A 17,000-nucleotide genomic window follows, 5' to 3' on the forward strand; every position below is an offset into this window, starting at 1 on the left:
ATTCGCTTATGTTCAGCATCTTGTTCTGTCTTACGTTCACGTCGAGTTTGACGAGACTCCGACATGCTGCGTGTTTCCGTCTTTTTCTATCTGAGTTGTTCTCAGTTACTTCGGGCTCCTTGGTAACAAAGTCTGCGTGGCCACGATTAACGTGGCATTCGAACTAGTGGAAACATAAGCATGGAAGTAGATAAAGAGAAGAATACCACATCAATTATCGAACACAGCTGCAGCAAGATTTACGTCTTTATCTGGCTAGATATCTGTTCATTCAATACGTACATAGAAAGTACATAAAATATACATAACACATACAAAATACAATATAGAATATATAGTATACAATACACAATATAAAATATAAAATATAATACATCTGAGCATTCTACTCCTCCTACTACCACCTCACCACACTACACAGAGGCAGCACTAACCGGCTGATCAAAACTTGCCCGGAAAGCCTCCATTTCCTTTTTGAAACGATTGTATTCGTTCAAATGGAACAAAAGTCGTACTATAAAACAAATGGATAACATAAGTGCAGCACTTAATACGAAGTATTGAAGACTATTGTTGTCCACCATCACAACGAATCTGCTCCACCACCTACTACGGCCATCATCAGTTGCATCAACATCAATGAAAGGACCAAAAGTTGTGTTCTGCTGTAAAAAGATAGGAATAATTTTCTTTTCTCTCTCACTCACTTTCTTTAAGCACAAGTCGTGCATTCATACATACTTAATTTAATCACTGACCGAAACAATCTTCACATCCACCAGAAAATCCCCTTCTGAGACACGTGATTGAACACGATGTAGCCCAATATGCAAGGTTGCCAGTTTAGGCATCTCGACAATAAAAACAGGTGTTTCGATCAGTCGAGATTGAACCTCAGCATCAGGGGTCTCTCGATAAAGCATGTGCCTGTATCGAGTAGCTATCACAGTTGTCCGCAGAATCGGCCGTATAAGGGTGAACTGAAAACAGATATCTCCGTTACGTACATATGTGATCATCGTCAATCCCAAGAGAGGTGAAAAGAAAAACGGTTGGTGGTGATAGTGTTGACAACATACGTACATTTGGGTCCGACGAGTTCAGCCTTGTGATTTCGCATCTATCTCGTCTATGTTGATCCAATTGACAGCCAACAGCTTGTTCTTCAATACTGCACATAGCGATCGAAGCGATGCGGCGACATTCCGCGCCGCCATTTCGTACCGTACCGAGAGCGCTAATATTGTTAATTTGGAGGGAACGCGGCACCACGTACCATCGGTTCAACGTGTGCCACCAAAATGACTCCTCGTTCGTGCCGCTACTGAATTGTCCGAGCGGAACCACGTCAAGCGCATAGCCGATCTCGTCCACTTTGGTTACCGGATAACAGACCTAGAAAACGAGTTGAAGATCAATTGGAAGAGGGGACAAAGCGTCTTTTCTCCATCACTTTGAACACAATACCTTCACTTCCATTACCCGAGCGTTCATTGAGAGTACCGTTGCTTGTAATACATCTCCCGCTACAGAGTAATAGCGGGAGAGCAATGAAGCGTTGAACTGTACGCCCATGAGCTGCTTGATCGAGTCGAGTAGACCGTATCGGCCGGCATGGTTTATCAGTCGATGCGAAATTTTTCCATAATTGAACAAATCGTTCATCGCCTCTTCCACTGCATTCAGGAACTGAGATCTTGCGATGGCAAGGCTCAATCCACATCGAGTACTTAAATTAGGCTGTTCTATACTATATACATACGTGCGCATACTCGATTGCATCGTTATTCACTCACCTGCAAGTCTGCGTCTCAACGATAGCAGCTAATATGTTTAGCTTTCCTTTCACTGCCTCTATTTCTTTCATGGCCGCCTAAACCCAGTATAGTTGCGTCCCGTACGGTAACGTTCAATGTGAACGCAACGTGTCGCGTTCCCGTAACGAATCAAAAGCGAAGCAGATGTATGAGGCATATGTGCTAACCTTGAAAGCACCATCGTCTGCACCGAAGAACATACGCGAAATGCTGTGCAGGCCTTCAGAGAAGATCGTTCCCAATCCAACTCCAAATCCCAGAGCAATTACTCCAACGAATGGAAACGACACTTGTTCCTGGTATCTGCAAAACCGATCGTAAAGCGCCTGTTCGACTGCACATACACAACCTGCTCAATCTGCAAATGAAATCACGTACGCATATGGCAGCGTCTTGGAGCGATACTTATCAAATAATGCTCTCATCTCTACTTCGTGAGCTCTTCGAGCTTCCTTCACACCACTATCACATACCTAAACGCATGTGATTACCGTAATTATGATACTATACATAATCAATACTGCATTGTTACGAGTGCTCGTTACTACGCTACACTTCACGCTGCTACATGAAACTAAAGGTTAACCGGGTAATCGCCCACCTTCCTGCACAAATCAACGTCCATCGAAGTGTTGGCAGTGATGGAGCTCACCAATGGCTCTACCGTTTCATCAAAAATTGCCCCATTCACATACGAAGCGTAGTCTGGAATTCGCGTAGTGTACAGGGCACAAAAGTTAAATGGAAAATCTACGAAAATTTTCCTATATCTATCACCTACCTAGAATCAGTATACCACACTCGTAACGATGCGGCGCTACCATTCCAACTACCTCTGCATGGAACCCATTTCTGTGAAACCCTTCTGTAATTGCGTCCGGGATTCGCGGCACTCCTGTAACGGAGGCCCGCCCCGACATGTGCGCGCTGAAGCCGCCATGTGTGGGGGGAAGAATCAAGACGGTTAGAAGGATAGCGTACACGACACCAAGTAGTTGTTTGCAATGAGCTCTCATTTTTACAGCGCTTCACTGAAGAGTAGACCGAAAAAAAAAACTAGAAAGTAATTATAATGCAGCAGACACTTAACAGACAAGCACAAACGGCAACAATAATCCGAACAGACAAGTGATGAACAGCGACGTGACGCTTCTTGAGAATGAAAAAAGATGATACTCAAGGCGAAAAAAGCATTTATTGGAGGAAAATTAAAAAAAAAAAAAAAACATAAACAATTATCAACAATCACTCACAGTAAAAATATGCACATGTTACTAATACGAATATGGATTATATCTCTTACCTCTTGGCATCCGTGCGCATCCACCACCCCTAGATAGTCGTGAGCGAGACGAACCTTTTCCTCTCCAACAACTATGCATAGTTCGACCCCGACTGTCGGCGGTTCTCAGACTCGACTTTGCACTCGTGCTCATGATGGACTGCTTCTGTTGTTCACGTTCATCCATCTGCTGGCTGTGTGCCAGATTTTTCGCCTTTCTCCTCTCTCCTCCCTCTCTATTCTCCAGCAATCTTTTTTTCTCCTTATAAGCTTTGGTTCGGCTTATAGGCTCTTCAAAAAACGTGTACAAGTCGGCATTCACGTGCGGTTTCACGAACTCTTGCATAGCAGTCAAGAATGCCCTTATCGATTGCACCGGATAGGAAAGAAATGATGATTGGCGACATCCGAGTCCTATGGACGCAAAAAGTTCAGCTACGGATGGAATCATGTTGAACGTTGTGACTACATTTGTTTTCATAGCGGCCGCAGCATCCCTTATAATTTCCATCGTTTTAAGAGCGTCGATTCTATTCTGCTCCCATGCTGCTTCACCTCGTGGTCCGCAAACTGTCACCAACTTGGCGCCTCTTCTTACAATGTGCGTGAACGCCATGGCGAGCGCATTCCACTCGTTTCGTTCACATGGTTTGTCAGTGGTGGGGAGCACGAATATACAATAGTTCAATCTGGTTTCATTCGCGAGCTCAGAGGGAATATCTGAAAGCTCTGTGTAGATAAAGATTTTAACATTTGTTGCTGTTTGCAATACTCTTGAGTAAGATCTAAATCCACATGGTAAAAATATCAGAGTCCTTCTCGGCCAGATTTCATGCCTGCATTCCTCCCACGAATGTGTGAGGGCATAATGAATGCCAACATTAGCTAGATCGTTCAACTGACTGATCTCAATATCCACACTTTTCGCTCTTACGGTCATCGCTATGTTACTCCCGTCGTGAAGCAGGAGCGCATTCATCATGTGGTCGCAGTATCTCTTATAGAAGGTGTACGCCTTTTTCGCTCCTGACATCGTTACAAAATTATAATTAGATTGCTTCATGAGATATCGCTTCCTATCCACATCAGTTTCGTTCTCATAGATAGAGATCATGCACGCCAAGGAAAACACAGAACTTATCAAAAAATCACGAATGACAGGATCGGTCTCTTCAGGGATCACATCTGAGAAATGCATCTCTCTTATCCTGCAATGGAACTTCTCGTAATCACCATCGCCACGAAACCCAGGACCGGGACAGACAAAGAAAAGGCTAAGTGCAGAGTTATCCGCGCTCGACGTGTTCGGCCTACAATACAACATTCAAAACCGTACCCGCATGACTTTGCCCATTCACTCTCAACTCAGTAGATCTTTTTTTTGAATAGAAGGCCTTTTTTTTTTACAATCGTTCTTCTCTAGTTATATTTGTTTCCATTGCTACTGTCCACGAAATTGTATCTCATTGATCAAGGTTTATTCAATAACGTTGTGAAAAAACCCACCTATGCCCGACGTACGTGTGTTTGCTACCTTTCTCGTTCCGTAGTTTTTGTTTGGCGACAGCCAAAAGCACGTGAGCATCCCATTTTTCAACGTCAGCAAGAGTGAGTTTCTCTGAAAAAGCGTCCTTAATTTCCAACTCCTCCTCTTGTTAACATCAGCCGAAGAAGTGTCATTGTTCTTCGTCAAGTTAACGATCACCGAACCTGAGCTAGTGGTTGCGATATCCTCCATTAGATCTTCACTTTTAGGAATACTCATCCTTTATCTTCTTAATTTATGTACCTGAACACATTTCATTTGTGAATTTGTTGATTCTGCTCACGATTCCACTCCACCACATCGTCATCGATCGTTCAGAATGTCACGTCTACTTACATTATTATTTGTGTTCACAACTCACTGCGATCCCAGAAACTTTGTCACGCCACGATTACAATGAATTAGTGCAATTAATTGGCCAACTTTCATATACAAACTGACGCGATTACAGCACACTCAAAGAAAGCAACTTTGAATTGTCGAAGCAACACCTTACAGAATAATCGGCTATGATTCCGCTACTTCTACTTGTTTATATATATTTTTTTCTCTCCTTTTTTCTTTTCCTATTGCACTCCAATCACCTAGACGCTATCACTTGAAGATCAGTGAGTGGAAAGAGAATGCTACAAAAAACACCTATTCACAGCAAGGAAACCTAAACATCTAAAAACCATCGCCAGGTACCCCCTCTATTGCACTGGCGCATTCGATCGCTACCGTCGTAGAGACAAGTTGCGCGCAGCAATCAGACTGTACTTGAAAAAAGATGGTAAAAGTGGACAATTTTTGTTTTCAAGACAACAAAAAGTGATAGCATAGAAGACAGAGACAGTTTACAAATAATAAACCCATTTCGTAAAGATTATCGTCTTCATCAAGATAGATGCTAGATTGATAGATACTACAAGGTATCAGGTTACGAGAGATAGTGTTAAATGTGGTAAGCAAACCGACCGTACAAACTAAACAGAAACAAGTTATACATAGGAATTTATTGAACACGTTTTGAAAAATACAACTATACAATTTTCAAGAAAAAAATCCAAATTTAACGGACGTCTACAACTTTTCTCTGCTTTAGAGCAGAACAACACTCTCCCAGAACCACAATCCGAAAAAAATTGTAGTGATTGCAGAATCCTCCATCTACGGATGAAATTCGCTCATTCTATAAAAAAAAAACGTAACAAATATAGAAATTCATAACAATATCATTCTTTCTTTTCACCTAGAATGACATTGAAAAAACTAATTTTACGATTCTACAAGAATAATTTAATAACCTTCTGTAATGACAAGCTGACCTTATTCTTAGGTTCAAACATGCTTCCTAGCATATCCCTGCCCAGAGTACGCATGTTTCTCTCACTTTCTTCTTTCATTTGAACTCATGATTCGCCCCGTACGAGCAGGTGGATGCATGTCATCCTAAATATTTATTTTCTAATAAGAAGTACACTATAAAACTAGATAAATAGAGATCTCCGTAAAAGCCTACAGCGAAATTCCCATAGGAAATTCAATCGAATCAAACTTCCCTTCAACTGGACACCGTGGGATTCTCCTCAATGCCACATCGTTGCTCTCTGATGAGTACTATATCAATCCGATTCCGCCAATGGATTCGTCTCACCGCAATCCATAATTTCCTGAAATACATACAAACATACATACATACATACATACATACATACATACATACATACATACATACATACATACATACATACATACATACATACATACATACATACATACATACATACATACATACATACATACATACATACATACATACATACATACATACATACATACATACATACATACATACATACATACATACATACATACATACATACATACATACATACATACATACATACATACATACATACATACATACATACATACATACATACATACATACATACATACATACATAAAAGCCCGTTATCATACAAGATGATGTTATATGAATAAATCCCAGAGAAACTACATAGAAATAACTTGAAGTGATATTTGACCAAAATCAAAAACATCTTTTAAAAAAATGTTTGTAGGAAAACGATGCGAGCAACTTTTGAGCAAACCCTCGGAAATCTGGATAATAGTCGTATTAATTGATAAAACACTTAAAAAAACAACAAGCGAAAGAAAAACAAACAAAAAACAATCGTTAAACATATCTAAGTAACCGACGTACACATGTTATTTGAACGAATCTCGAATAAACTACCTGATAATCAGTTTTCACTGATAAATCTTTTTCACGCAGTTGCCATTGTCCTTGCCCTAAAGGCAGTGGACTATCGAATATTTATTCAGATATTAATATAAACGGTAGGCTAGCTGTTCTCTTCCCTATACTGTACTTCATTAGCAGATTAGATTAGATTAGATTAGCATTGATCAGAACTCTGAAATTCCACTTCAACTAGACGCTACAATTAATATTTCTTTCCAGCACACTACTATGCTATAAATGGCTAAACAGCATTTTCACACAATGATACACATACAACTGTACAGAGAATACTATCAACATGGTACGTAAAAAGGCTGTAGAATTTGCCTCAAATCAGTTAAACATTACATCGAACCTTCTGTCGTTCGCTTTGGCTCGTTTTCACTCTTCCTTTTTTGGAATAAGCTACGGACTGCATTTGTTTGAGCCGATGTAGATGTTATGACCGCGATTGACGAAGCGATCAAGAACAATATGAGAGACCAGCAGTGACACCTGGTCTCGCTGTACCCTTTTGGAATTTTCTGGAGAATCGCTACCACTCCTAGATATTTTGAGAAGCACCCTTGCACGTGAAAAAGCAGTGTTCTGAGGTTGCGAGACAGTGAACTTCTCTGGATATTTGAGCGGCGGAAAGTTTCAATATTTTTGGAAGTGCTGCTCTACAGTACATTGTTTCACTCCAACTGTGTTGACGGCTCAAATAAATTTGTTGTTTCTTTTTTTTAATATGATACAGCTTTAGCTAAGTCATTTGAAGTTACCCTAGAATCCCTCGATGACTTTTTCCTTTAAATCACGACGTTAACGCTCGTAGCATCTTTACCTGCACTAGGTACCAAGCTCGCGGGTAACATGAATACATTCTCTTCTCCGTCTCGCTTGATCCGTTTCTGTGCAAAAAAGAGAACGGCAGCACGATTATAGAGGAGAGCCTCATCCTGCGGGAACACATTCGGATTCCTTCTCAGCAGGTGCTACTGAACAAGGACAGTTCCTTTCCGTTCTTGTTCAGGGAAATCATCTTTTGTCCGCTTCGTGAGCTGTTCAAGATGCTCTTTTCCATCGTTGTTTTTGTACACTATATACATGCGAATATCAAACTTGGAAAAGGGACATTAAACTTCAATTTCAGTGACATCAGATTGGTTACGGGCTCTGACACCGCTCCTAATGTGCCTGCCGCACGCTTCTCGGGAAGCGCGACGGTATCTACTGTAAATTCCCCGACTTGCTTTTTCAGCTGGTCGGTCATAGTTGGTGCAGTTGATGTTGACTTTTTCGTACCAAAGTACTGCTAGGCAGCTATTCACTCCAATTTAGGCAACTAAATCGGGTGTGGTGGGGCGGATTTAGTGTAGTGGTTAGAGTTTCCACTTCCTTCATGATCGATCGGAGGTTCGAATCCTCCTTAGTGCTCACCAAGCCTTTCATCCCTCCGGGGCCGATAAATTGGTACCAGACTTGTCTGGAAGGATAAAAGCACTTACCTGACACATCGGCTGTCCACCGCAAGTCATTGTGTAGGCCAGATACACGTTCGTAAACCCCAAACGATTCTGAATTGAAGCGAACGTGGGGGCGCATCTCAGGCGGATTGATTAACGCCAGAAACTTTATCCTTTATCCTTTTAATTCTTCGAATCGGTGTTTTCCTATGCATACATAGAACCTTCTTTGTCTCCATATTCTGTTGATGGTTCTTGCTGCTTCAGCAACACTTCGACCAGGTTTGAATTCGTTGAAAATATATAATAGAATAGAATCGGCCAAATTTGAAGTCATAGGAATAAAGAATAGAATATAGAATGCATAGATTCCACAAAAATTGTTGCTCCACATCTGTAAGCAAAAATGAAATTATTTCGGATAGAGCGACTTAAATTAAATTTCACGTGTGGTAAAATCACTAATTCTTCGACAGAAGACGAAAAAGATGCGGATACGATTCAGATTTCTTTTTTTTTTCGATTCAACTTGATGTCTATTGCAATACTTGGGCATCAATAAATTCATGTGCGCCAGTTTTATTGGATATAACTAGAAATCTTATAAACTATCACAAAAATACTTTTTGAAAAGTCACCTGTGGCCAAGGTCAAGGGGGCGCTCTGAATTTCTCGACATGGAGGTCGTAAGAGAAAAGTGGGAGCAGTAGAGGTAGAGGGGAGATGTGGAGGGAGAGGTGAAAAATGAAGAAAGAAAAAGAAGAAATGTCAAAGAGGTAGTCGATGTTAAATGAATACATATTAAGGGATGTAAAGAAATAGATGGCTAATTATTTCATATTAATTACAAATAACGTGATAAAAGTTCTGATGCCAATAGAATGGAAAATAATTTGTCTTTAATGGGCGTACCTCCCTCTTGATCCCTATAAAAGAAGCTTGATGTCAAAACCATTAAATCTAAGCACTATAAATTTTTTTCATTATTATATACGAAACTTAATGTTATTTATGTATTAGCTATTATATGGATCTTTATTATTATCTTTATCAAGGATCAGCGGGCCCACAAACGACGTGATTTTTGGTGCATCGTGTTGTAGCGCCGTTCTTACTTGAATGACCAGTGATCAATCCTTCACTAGCGTGAAGTTTTTGCACTTTTCGTTCAGGAGTTTAGAAAGCAGATTTCTCATCCAGCAGTGACGAATTTTCTTATTATCTTATTATCACTCCAGAAAGCAATTTTGATTATGTTACTAAGCAAAAAAAGACATTTACAGCCGCAGCAAAAGAAAAACAGTGCAAAATAGGCTCAACGAATTTCTGAACAACGACATGCACAGAAAATTTCTTGCAATACAATTTCACATTGTTGTACAGACTGATTTTTTTTTTTTTTGAAATTATTAAATTAAATTTTTTTTATTAGGAAAATCACTAAATTTGTCCTGAAATTTTCAAATTTTTTCTCGAAATCTTTACTGTCAAGTTTCATTTTCGCCTCATCCACCTCATTTCATCTCCTCTTCGGTCCGTTATTCATGTTTATTCAAACCTGATAAAATCCGAAAAGCGCTGCAGTGATTTTCAATCATGACCTCCTGTTAATTGCTTTAAATCACACCTGAATGCGGTAAATAATGCTATCAATACAACTTCAGAAAGATTGCCGGTAGAATGACAGTAATTTTTCTTTCATTTGCATTTTAAAGATTAAGATCCCGGCGTGAATACAACAATCCACTGCCTGTGATCACGGTCAATGAGTAAAAGTGCCTGTAAGAAGTGGAAAACACCGGAAAAAATGTTTTTAGAATGCGTTCTGCATCGAAAAATGGAAAAATCCCAGAGAGGATCGAACTTTTGACCGTTTGTTTTCATTGTCAATCTGTAACACAGGGTGTAAATAGTATGAAATGGCGTAAAATGACTTTAAAATATGTTGTCCGTCGTTCTTAGCTGTTTTCCCCATTTTGTGAAAATGATGGTTCCGATGGGGATCAAACTCTCGATCGCTCTTTACCACTGTCAAAACAAACATCAGATACATGCTGAGAACTTCCTCATTTTTTTCGATTTATATCCGCACATGCACAGTATGTATATGTGCTAACACTTCTTTCCTGTAATTCTTGCACTGAGCCATCTTTGATGTCTATATTATACTGTATATTTTTATTTACAGCATTATATGTCAATCTTTCTTCATAGTATTCTTTGTCACTATTTATTATATTATATTATTCTATTTATCTTTTTCTATTGAGCGTCAGTTTGTTTCCTTAATTCAGCTTATTACAACTAATTTTTGATTGCTATATGAGCGGCAGAAAATCCTGTTAAGCTAGAGAATCGTGAGACATTATATACGAATATATTGTCTCTCGATTCTCTAGCTATATATATATATATATATATATATATATATATATATATATATATATATATATATATATATATATAAAAAATATTATTCACAATAGCATGTATATTACGAATACTTAACTGTCATTTCATTTTTCAAGCAATATATTCCCGTTGAAGATCATATCTGCTGGGACCGCAGTTATTTTGGACTAATGCTTGCTAATTTAAAACCACAGGTAATATATATTGATGTATAGATTTCATTGATAAAATATTGATATATAGACTTCATTAAAAATAGTATAATGGAAAAAATACAAAAAAAAAAGACGCGGGTCCGAATTGTTTTTGTCCTCGTCCTACAAAACAAAATGTTTTGGTAATACTTCTTGTGCGTAATATTATGTGTTAACATGTATTGTGCTCTTTTCGGGCCGTCAAATGCAGCGTCAATTCGACAAAAAAGAGCATTTTCGGCATCTGCTGCTTTTTGCGTTTAAAGGCAGCATACCACGAATCTGACGTGATATTGGTTTCCCAGAGGTAAACTAGAGATAGGGTTGTGGATTGTGGGATGCGGGAGTGGTTCCGCTCATCTCTCCCTAAGCGTCATAAAAAAACGGCGTAGGAACGATGTTTGTTCCTTCGAGGTACGTAAGAACGGCCCACCTTGTGCACGCTCCGGTCCCCTCAGCTGCCTTTTCAATGGTTTCACTAGAATGGGCAGTTGAGAAGAATTCCCGGTTTTCAGCCGCTACGCACTTAGATGTGCCACGTGCACAGGGGTGGTACGTTGCAACCGTCGTGAAAATGCCGTCTTCCACACCGTTTTCTACGACGATTAGCGAAAGATGAGCGAAGCCACTTCTAATGACGTAATTTACAACCCCATCTCTAGCATTTACCTGGGGAACCTATACCACGCCAGATTCGTGGCATGCTGCCTTCAAGTGCTACAGCTACAGAAACTATTCAAGAGATTTGTGAGCTGTATAGCACGATAGCGATGACTATTAGAAGAAGTTGTGAACAATGGCGTAGAGTAGATAACTGATTAATAACCACTGATTATTGATTAATTACTGAATTTTGTTTATTTCCTGTTTATTTTGTGAAAACGTAAAAGAAACGCCATAACTTTGGATCAACCAAAATAAAAGATCAGATAGTGCATCTAAAAAGCTTTCCAACAGTGAACGATAGTTCGTCTAAAAAAATTCTTAGGCTATTGCCAGTAGCTAACATTAAATTTGATAGAAAAAAAGATGTGCATTTCTTTTGCATCAACCTAACATTAATTTTAAATTATTTTTCTCTAATTTTTGACCGTAATTTCTTAAGTTTGTAACAATTGTAATGATTTCTCAAATTTATATACTATTATAGTACAAAGCCAGCTTCTTTTTTTTGTTAAACAAAATGTAGTATGAAAAAGTTCTGGGAAAACTTATCCTTGTCTTCGACTAAACTTTTATTTTTTTTTCTTATTTTAGAAAAGAGATTTCAGAACAAAATCATCCCGACAAAAATATAACATAAGCTGATTCTAATCAATCCTCAGAAGAACCACATGACAACTGATTAAATTGATAAAATCAATGTTTTAGGTAGAAGTCACCATCATTTTTATGACTACGAAGATTAGGCGCAGGTTTCGATCAATACCCCCGAAAAACTGCAGTGTAATTGATTTAATTGATAGAAATGCTGTTTTAGACCAAAATCATCATCATTTCCACAGTAATCACAATATGACACCGAATATGCAATACGAAAATATATAATGTAAATTGAAAGAAGTAAACTATAGAGGAATTGACTACAATTATAAATTTGAGATTTCAGATGAAAACCACCAATGATTATAAATAACCTATCATTTTTTGATATATCGACACCAGAATATCATTTGAAGAAATTTTGACTAATCCTCCGAATAAATAACACATATTAAAAGCAGCTTGCAGTCATCTTTCGTGGTGATCATTCTAATCGAATAAATTATATATCTTATATAGATGTCTAATATAAATTCATATATAAATGACACTCTTTAATTCGGCGATCCCGGAGGAATCTAGCCGATTTGCTCTTTCTGTAATTCGGCGATCCCAAAGGAATCTAGCCGAATTGTTCCTTCTTTAATTCGGCGATCTCAAAGAAATCTAGTCGATTGTAATCCAAATCTAGGATTTGCGATGAAGGAGTTGTATTCAAATGTTACTTTACAGATAAAATAATTATGAGAAGCGGTTTGAAGAAATGACAGCTGAAGAACTGACGCCTCATTTCTTCAGAAACTTGCGCTCTCCTCGAAACTTCCTATGCCTCGCCTTCTACGTCCAGCTGTGGGTACGGTCATCTGCATGTGCGTTGTCTAATTCACAATCATAACAAAAAGCTTCACTGAACCATTTCAGATGTTCCGACCCAACTCCGACAAATCGACCGCGAGTTCTTAATTATTGATAGTGAAATTTTTGTTCAGGCCTAGAGCATTTGATAACTCGATATATAGATTTATAGAGATACACAACACTTGCAGTTGCATTCGGGGAAATCGTTTGGCCCTTATAAACTCCAGTATTTTGTTCGTTTCTCTTCTTCTATAAATCATCTCACACTACGTGTCGAAGTTACGTTAGTTAGTTAGTTAGTTAGTTATGATTTCTTCTCTTATTTTTTTCTATATTGTTGTATGATCAAAGTTTTCTGACATATCTGTTCGCGGAATAGCTGCCCTACTTGAAAATGAATAAACTAGTCCTAACAAGGCGCAAAATAAGATGCTTAGGTTGAAAAGCGCGCTTTCATTCTTATTTCCGTAAAGCGCTGGTGTCACTGTATGATAATGATAAGAACTGTTCCCTTTTTGTGTCCTATATTGTTCTACACTCTCTTTGCCAATTTCTGTGTGCCTTAGTAACGTCAAAGCACATTGCTCGTCATCCTGTTCATAATGGGTGTACTTACTTACACGGACTAACGCCTCAATATAACGACGGCGTCACTCAAAAGAAACAGCGACAACAGACAGTGCTAAAGTGGCCGGTGATTTAAACGCTGCTGCTATTCCTATTCTGGTATTCATCGTGGTATTCGCGTGGTGTGTTCATGCTGCTGCTATCTCAAGCTTCGTGAGTGACGCTGACGAGGTCCTTGAGCCGTATCCAGCTGAGCTCTCAGCTGGTCCATCCGTGCAGCGAACACGTCACTCCATCTCGTTGGCGGTCTCCCTCGAGGGCGTTTAGCGTCCTTTGGGATCCACCCTAGCGTTCTTTTAGTCCGTCTATCATCGATTCTTCTCATGATGTGACCGGCCCATCTATGTTTTGCTTTCGATACATATTCCGCAGGTTCGCGAAGACGGACATTCCTCTTAAGTCGGAGCTACGAAGACCGGTAAGGTGTTGTGTGCGCCGGTTAAACTTCAATGAGACATCTCTCAAGGGCTCGTTCAGGAGTTTAGAAGTAGCTTCTAGACTCATCCAGTGTCTCCCGTGCGAACAGAGCGCTGGAAGGACTGTCGAGTCGAACAGAAAGGCACGAAGATCATGGTCCGTCATTTGGTCCGCAGCAAAGCTTCCCTGACGGCTGCGAATGCTGCCCATGCTGCTCTCATTCTTCTATTCAGTTCTTCCTTCAAGTCGTTTTCCATGTTCATAGAACGTCCGAGGTATACGTTTGACGGAGTTTCCACGATTTGGAAGCCTTCAAGTTGTACTCCTCCGTCCTCGCAGTGCGCGTTCTTCAAACCTGAACTGTGTCTTTTTTCTGCTTAATTGCTTTAAATCACACCTGAATGCTCTTCCCTGCTTCGTTCAATTCGTTGGTAGCATCGTTTTTTCTTTCTTCATTGGTACTGCTCGAATACAAGAACGATGTCGTCCGCAATGAAAAAGGTTTGAGAGAAATCTTTCATCAACACGTATGCCCCTTTCTTCCCAGGATATCGTGATTTCATTGTCAATTGCAATGCAGGGTGAAATAGCTTCGGCGATGACTAGTATCGCCTTGTCTTAGCCCCTTTCCAATGGGTAAAATGATGGTTCCGATGGAAAAGCTGTATCCTAGTTACCACTGTCATCGATCAGATACATGCTGAGAACTTCCTCTAATGTCCTCACATACGACGCGTGCTAACACCCTGATCGACCAGCGCTGACGGTATTTATACATATTTTTTCTACGGTGTCAAGGCTTTCTTCATAGTCGACGAAGGTTAGAACAAGGGGCTTTTTCTAGAGCGTCAGTATTCCCTTAATTCTCTTGACCCTACAACAATTTCTGATGTGGTCCAAGCAGCTGAACCCTTGGCGGAATCCAGACTTATATACGTTCTTGAGGCTGGACTCTCTAGCGTCCTAGATATGCGTGTGAGGATGATCTTGGTGAATACTTTGTATAACACGCTCAGCAAGCATATCAGACGGTAGTTCCGAAGGTCCTTAACGGTCACCTTTCTTTTTTAAGAACGGTTCGCGAAGTCTTCCACTGGTCTTTTGGATCACTTTCTTTCTGAAGGTAGGATGTATTGATGCTAAAGTTACATGAAAAATATGGATATATAGACCGAAAAAAGTATAATGGAAAAAATATCAGGTCCGGGGGTCTATGTCAGGTTCCATGCTCTTGAAAACGAAATGTTTTTCCGAAGGGGGACTTCTTGTGCGTAATATTATGTGTTAACATGTATTGTGCTCTTTTCGGGCCTCAAATGTAGAGTCAATTCGACAAAAAAGAGCATTTTCAGCATCTGCTGCTTTTTGCGTTGAAAGAGATACCTACGAATTTGACGTGATATTGGTTTCCCAGAGGTAAACTAGAGATAGGGTTGAGGATTGTGGGATGCGGGAGTGGTTCCGCTCATCTCTCCCTAAGGTCATAAAAAAACGGCGTAGGAACGATGTTTGCTCCTTCGAGGCACGTAAGAACGGCCCACTCCTATGTATCGCTCTGGTCCCCTCAGCTGCCTTTTCAATGGTTTCACTAGAATGGGCAGTTGAGAAGAATTCTGTTGTTTTGACGTGTTACGCACTTAGATGCGCCACGTGCAATAGGGGTAGTATTGTTGCAACCGTCGTGAAAATGCTGCCTTCAACTGGGTTTTCTGTGACGATATAGCGGGTGATGAGCGACGTCACTTCTAACGACGTAATTTACAAACCCCATCTCTAGCATTTACTTGGGGAACCATAATACCTGTAGATTCGTAGCATGTTGCCTTCAAGTGCTACAGCTAGGTAGAAACTATTCAAGAGATTGGAGAGCTGTATAGCACGATAGCGATGACTATTAGAAGCAGTTGTAAACAATGGCGTAGAGTAGATAACTGATTAATAACTACTGATTATTGATTAACTCACTGAATTTTGTTTATTTCTGATTTATTTTGTCGAAAACGTAAAAGAAACGCTAATAACTTTGGATCAACCAAAAAAAAGATCAGATAGTGCATCTAAAAAGCTTTCCAACAGCCAACGATAGTTCGTCTAAAAAAAATTCTTAGGCCAGTCGCCAGTAAAGCTAACATTAAATTTGATAGAAAAAAAAGATGTGCATTTCTTTTGCATCAACCTAACATTAATTTTAAATTATTTTTCTCTAATTTTTGACCGTAATTTCTTAAGTTTGTAACAATTGTAATGATTTCTCAAATTTATATACTATTATAGTACAAAGCCAACTTCTTTTTTTTTGTTAAACAAAATGTAGTATGAAAAAGTTCTGGGAAAACTTATCCTTGTCTTCGACTAAACTTTTATTTTTTTTTTCTTATTTTAGAAAAGAGATTTCAGAACAAAATCATCCCGACAAAAATATAACATAAGCTGATTCTAATCAATCCTCAGAAGAACCACATGACAACTGATTAAATTGATAAAATCAATGTTTTAGGTAGAAGTCACCATCATTTTTATGACTACGAAGATTAGGCGCAGGTTTCGATCAATACCCTGGAAAAACTGCAGTGTAATTGATTTAATTGATAGAAATGCTGTTTTAGACCAAAATCATCATCATTTCCACAGTAATCACAATATGACACCGAATATGCAATACGAAAATATATAATGTAAATTGAAAGAAGTAAACTATAGAGGAATTGACTACAATTATAAATTTGAGATTTCAGATGAAAACCACCAATGATTATAAATAACCTATCATTTTTTGATATATCGACACCAGAATATCATTTGAAGAAATTTTGACTAATCCTCCGAATAAATAACACATATTAAAAGCAGCTTGCAGTCATCTTTCGTGGTGATCATTCTAATCG

General features: G+C 39.1%; 2 protein-coding genes across 3 annotated transcripts; both read right to left on the bottom strand.

Moving 5' to 3' along the window:
• Positions 1–413: 413 nt before the first annotated feature.
• On the bottom strand, positions 414–4,864 carry RB195_009742 (uncharacterized protein; the record flags this gene model as incomplete). 2 transcript variants are annotated; one of them, XM_064190433.1, is made up of 13 exons in its annotated part: positions 414–514; positions 611–665; positions 759–980; positions 1,084–1,395; positions 1,468–1,729; positions 1,797–1,873; positions 1,985–2,120; positions 2,196–2,290; positions 2,419–2,522; positions 2,599–2,712; positions 3,121–4,409; positions 4,606–4,717; positions 4,810–4,864. In XM_064190433.1, 13 exons carry the CDS (start codon positions 4,862–4,864, stop codon positions 414–416), a joined length of 2,934 nt encoding a protein of 977 aa, XP_064048016.1. The 2 variants fall into 2 exon arrangements, with proteins under 2 accessions (XP_064048016.1, XP_064048015.1); XM_064190432.1 differs by having other exon boundaries at positions 414–665; positions 759–927; positions 1,004–1,395; positions 2,599–2,652.
• Positions 4,865–14,019: 9,155 nt separating this feature from the next.
• Positions 14,020–14,325, bottom strand: RB195_009743 (uncharacterized protein; the record flags this gene model as incomplete). The annotated part of the gene is made up of 1 exon (XM_064190434.1): positions 14,020–14,325. The coding sequence occupies one exon, from the start codon at positions 14,323–14,325 to the stop codon at positions 14,020–14,022; it is 306 nt and encodes a 101-aa protein (XP_064048017.1).
• Between the last annotated feature and the right edge of the window lie 2,675 nt (positions 14,326–17,000).

Source organism: Necator americanus, chromosome III, assembly GCF_031761385.1.
Source record: "Necator americanus strain Aroian chromosome III, whole genome shotgun sequence".
NCBI classification, from domain to species: Eukaryota; Metazoa; Nematoda; class Chromadorea; order Rhabditida; family Ancylostomatidae; genus Necator; species Necator americanus.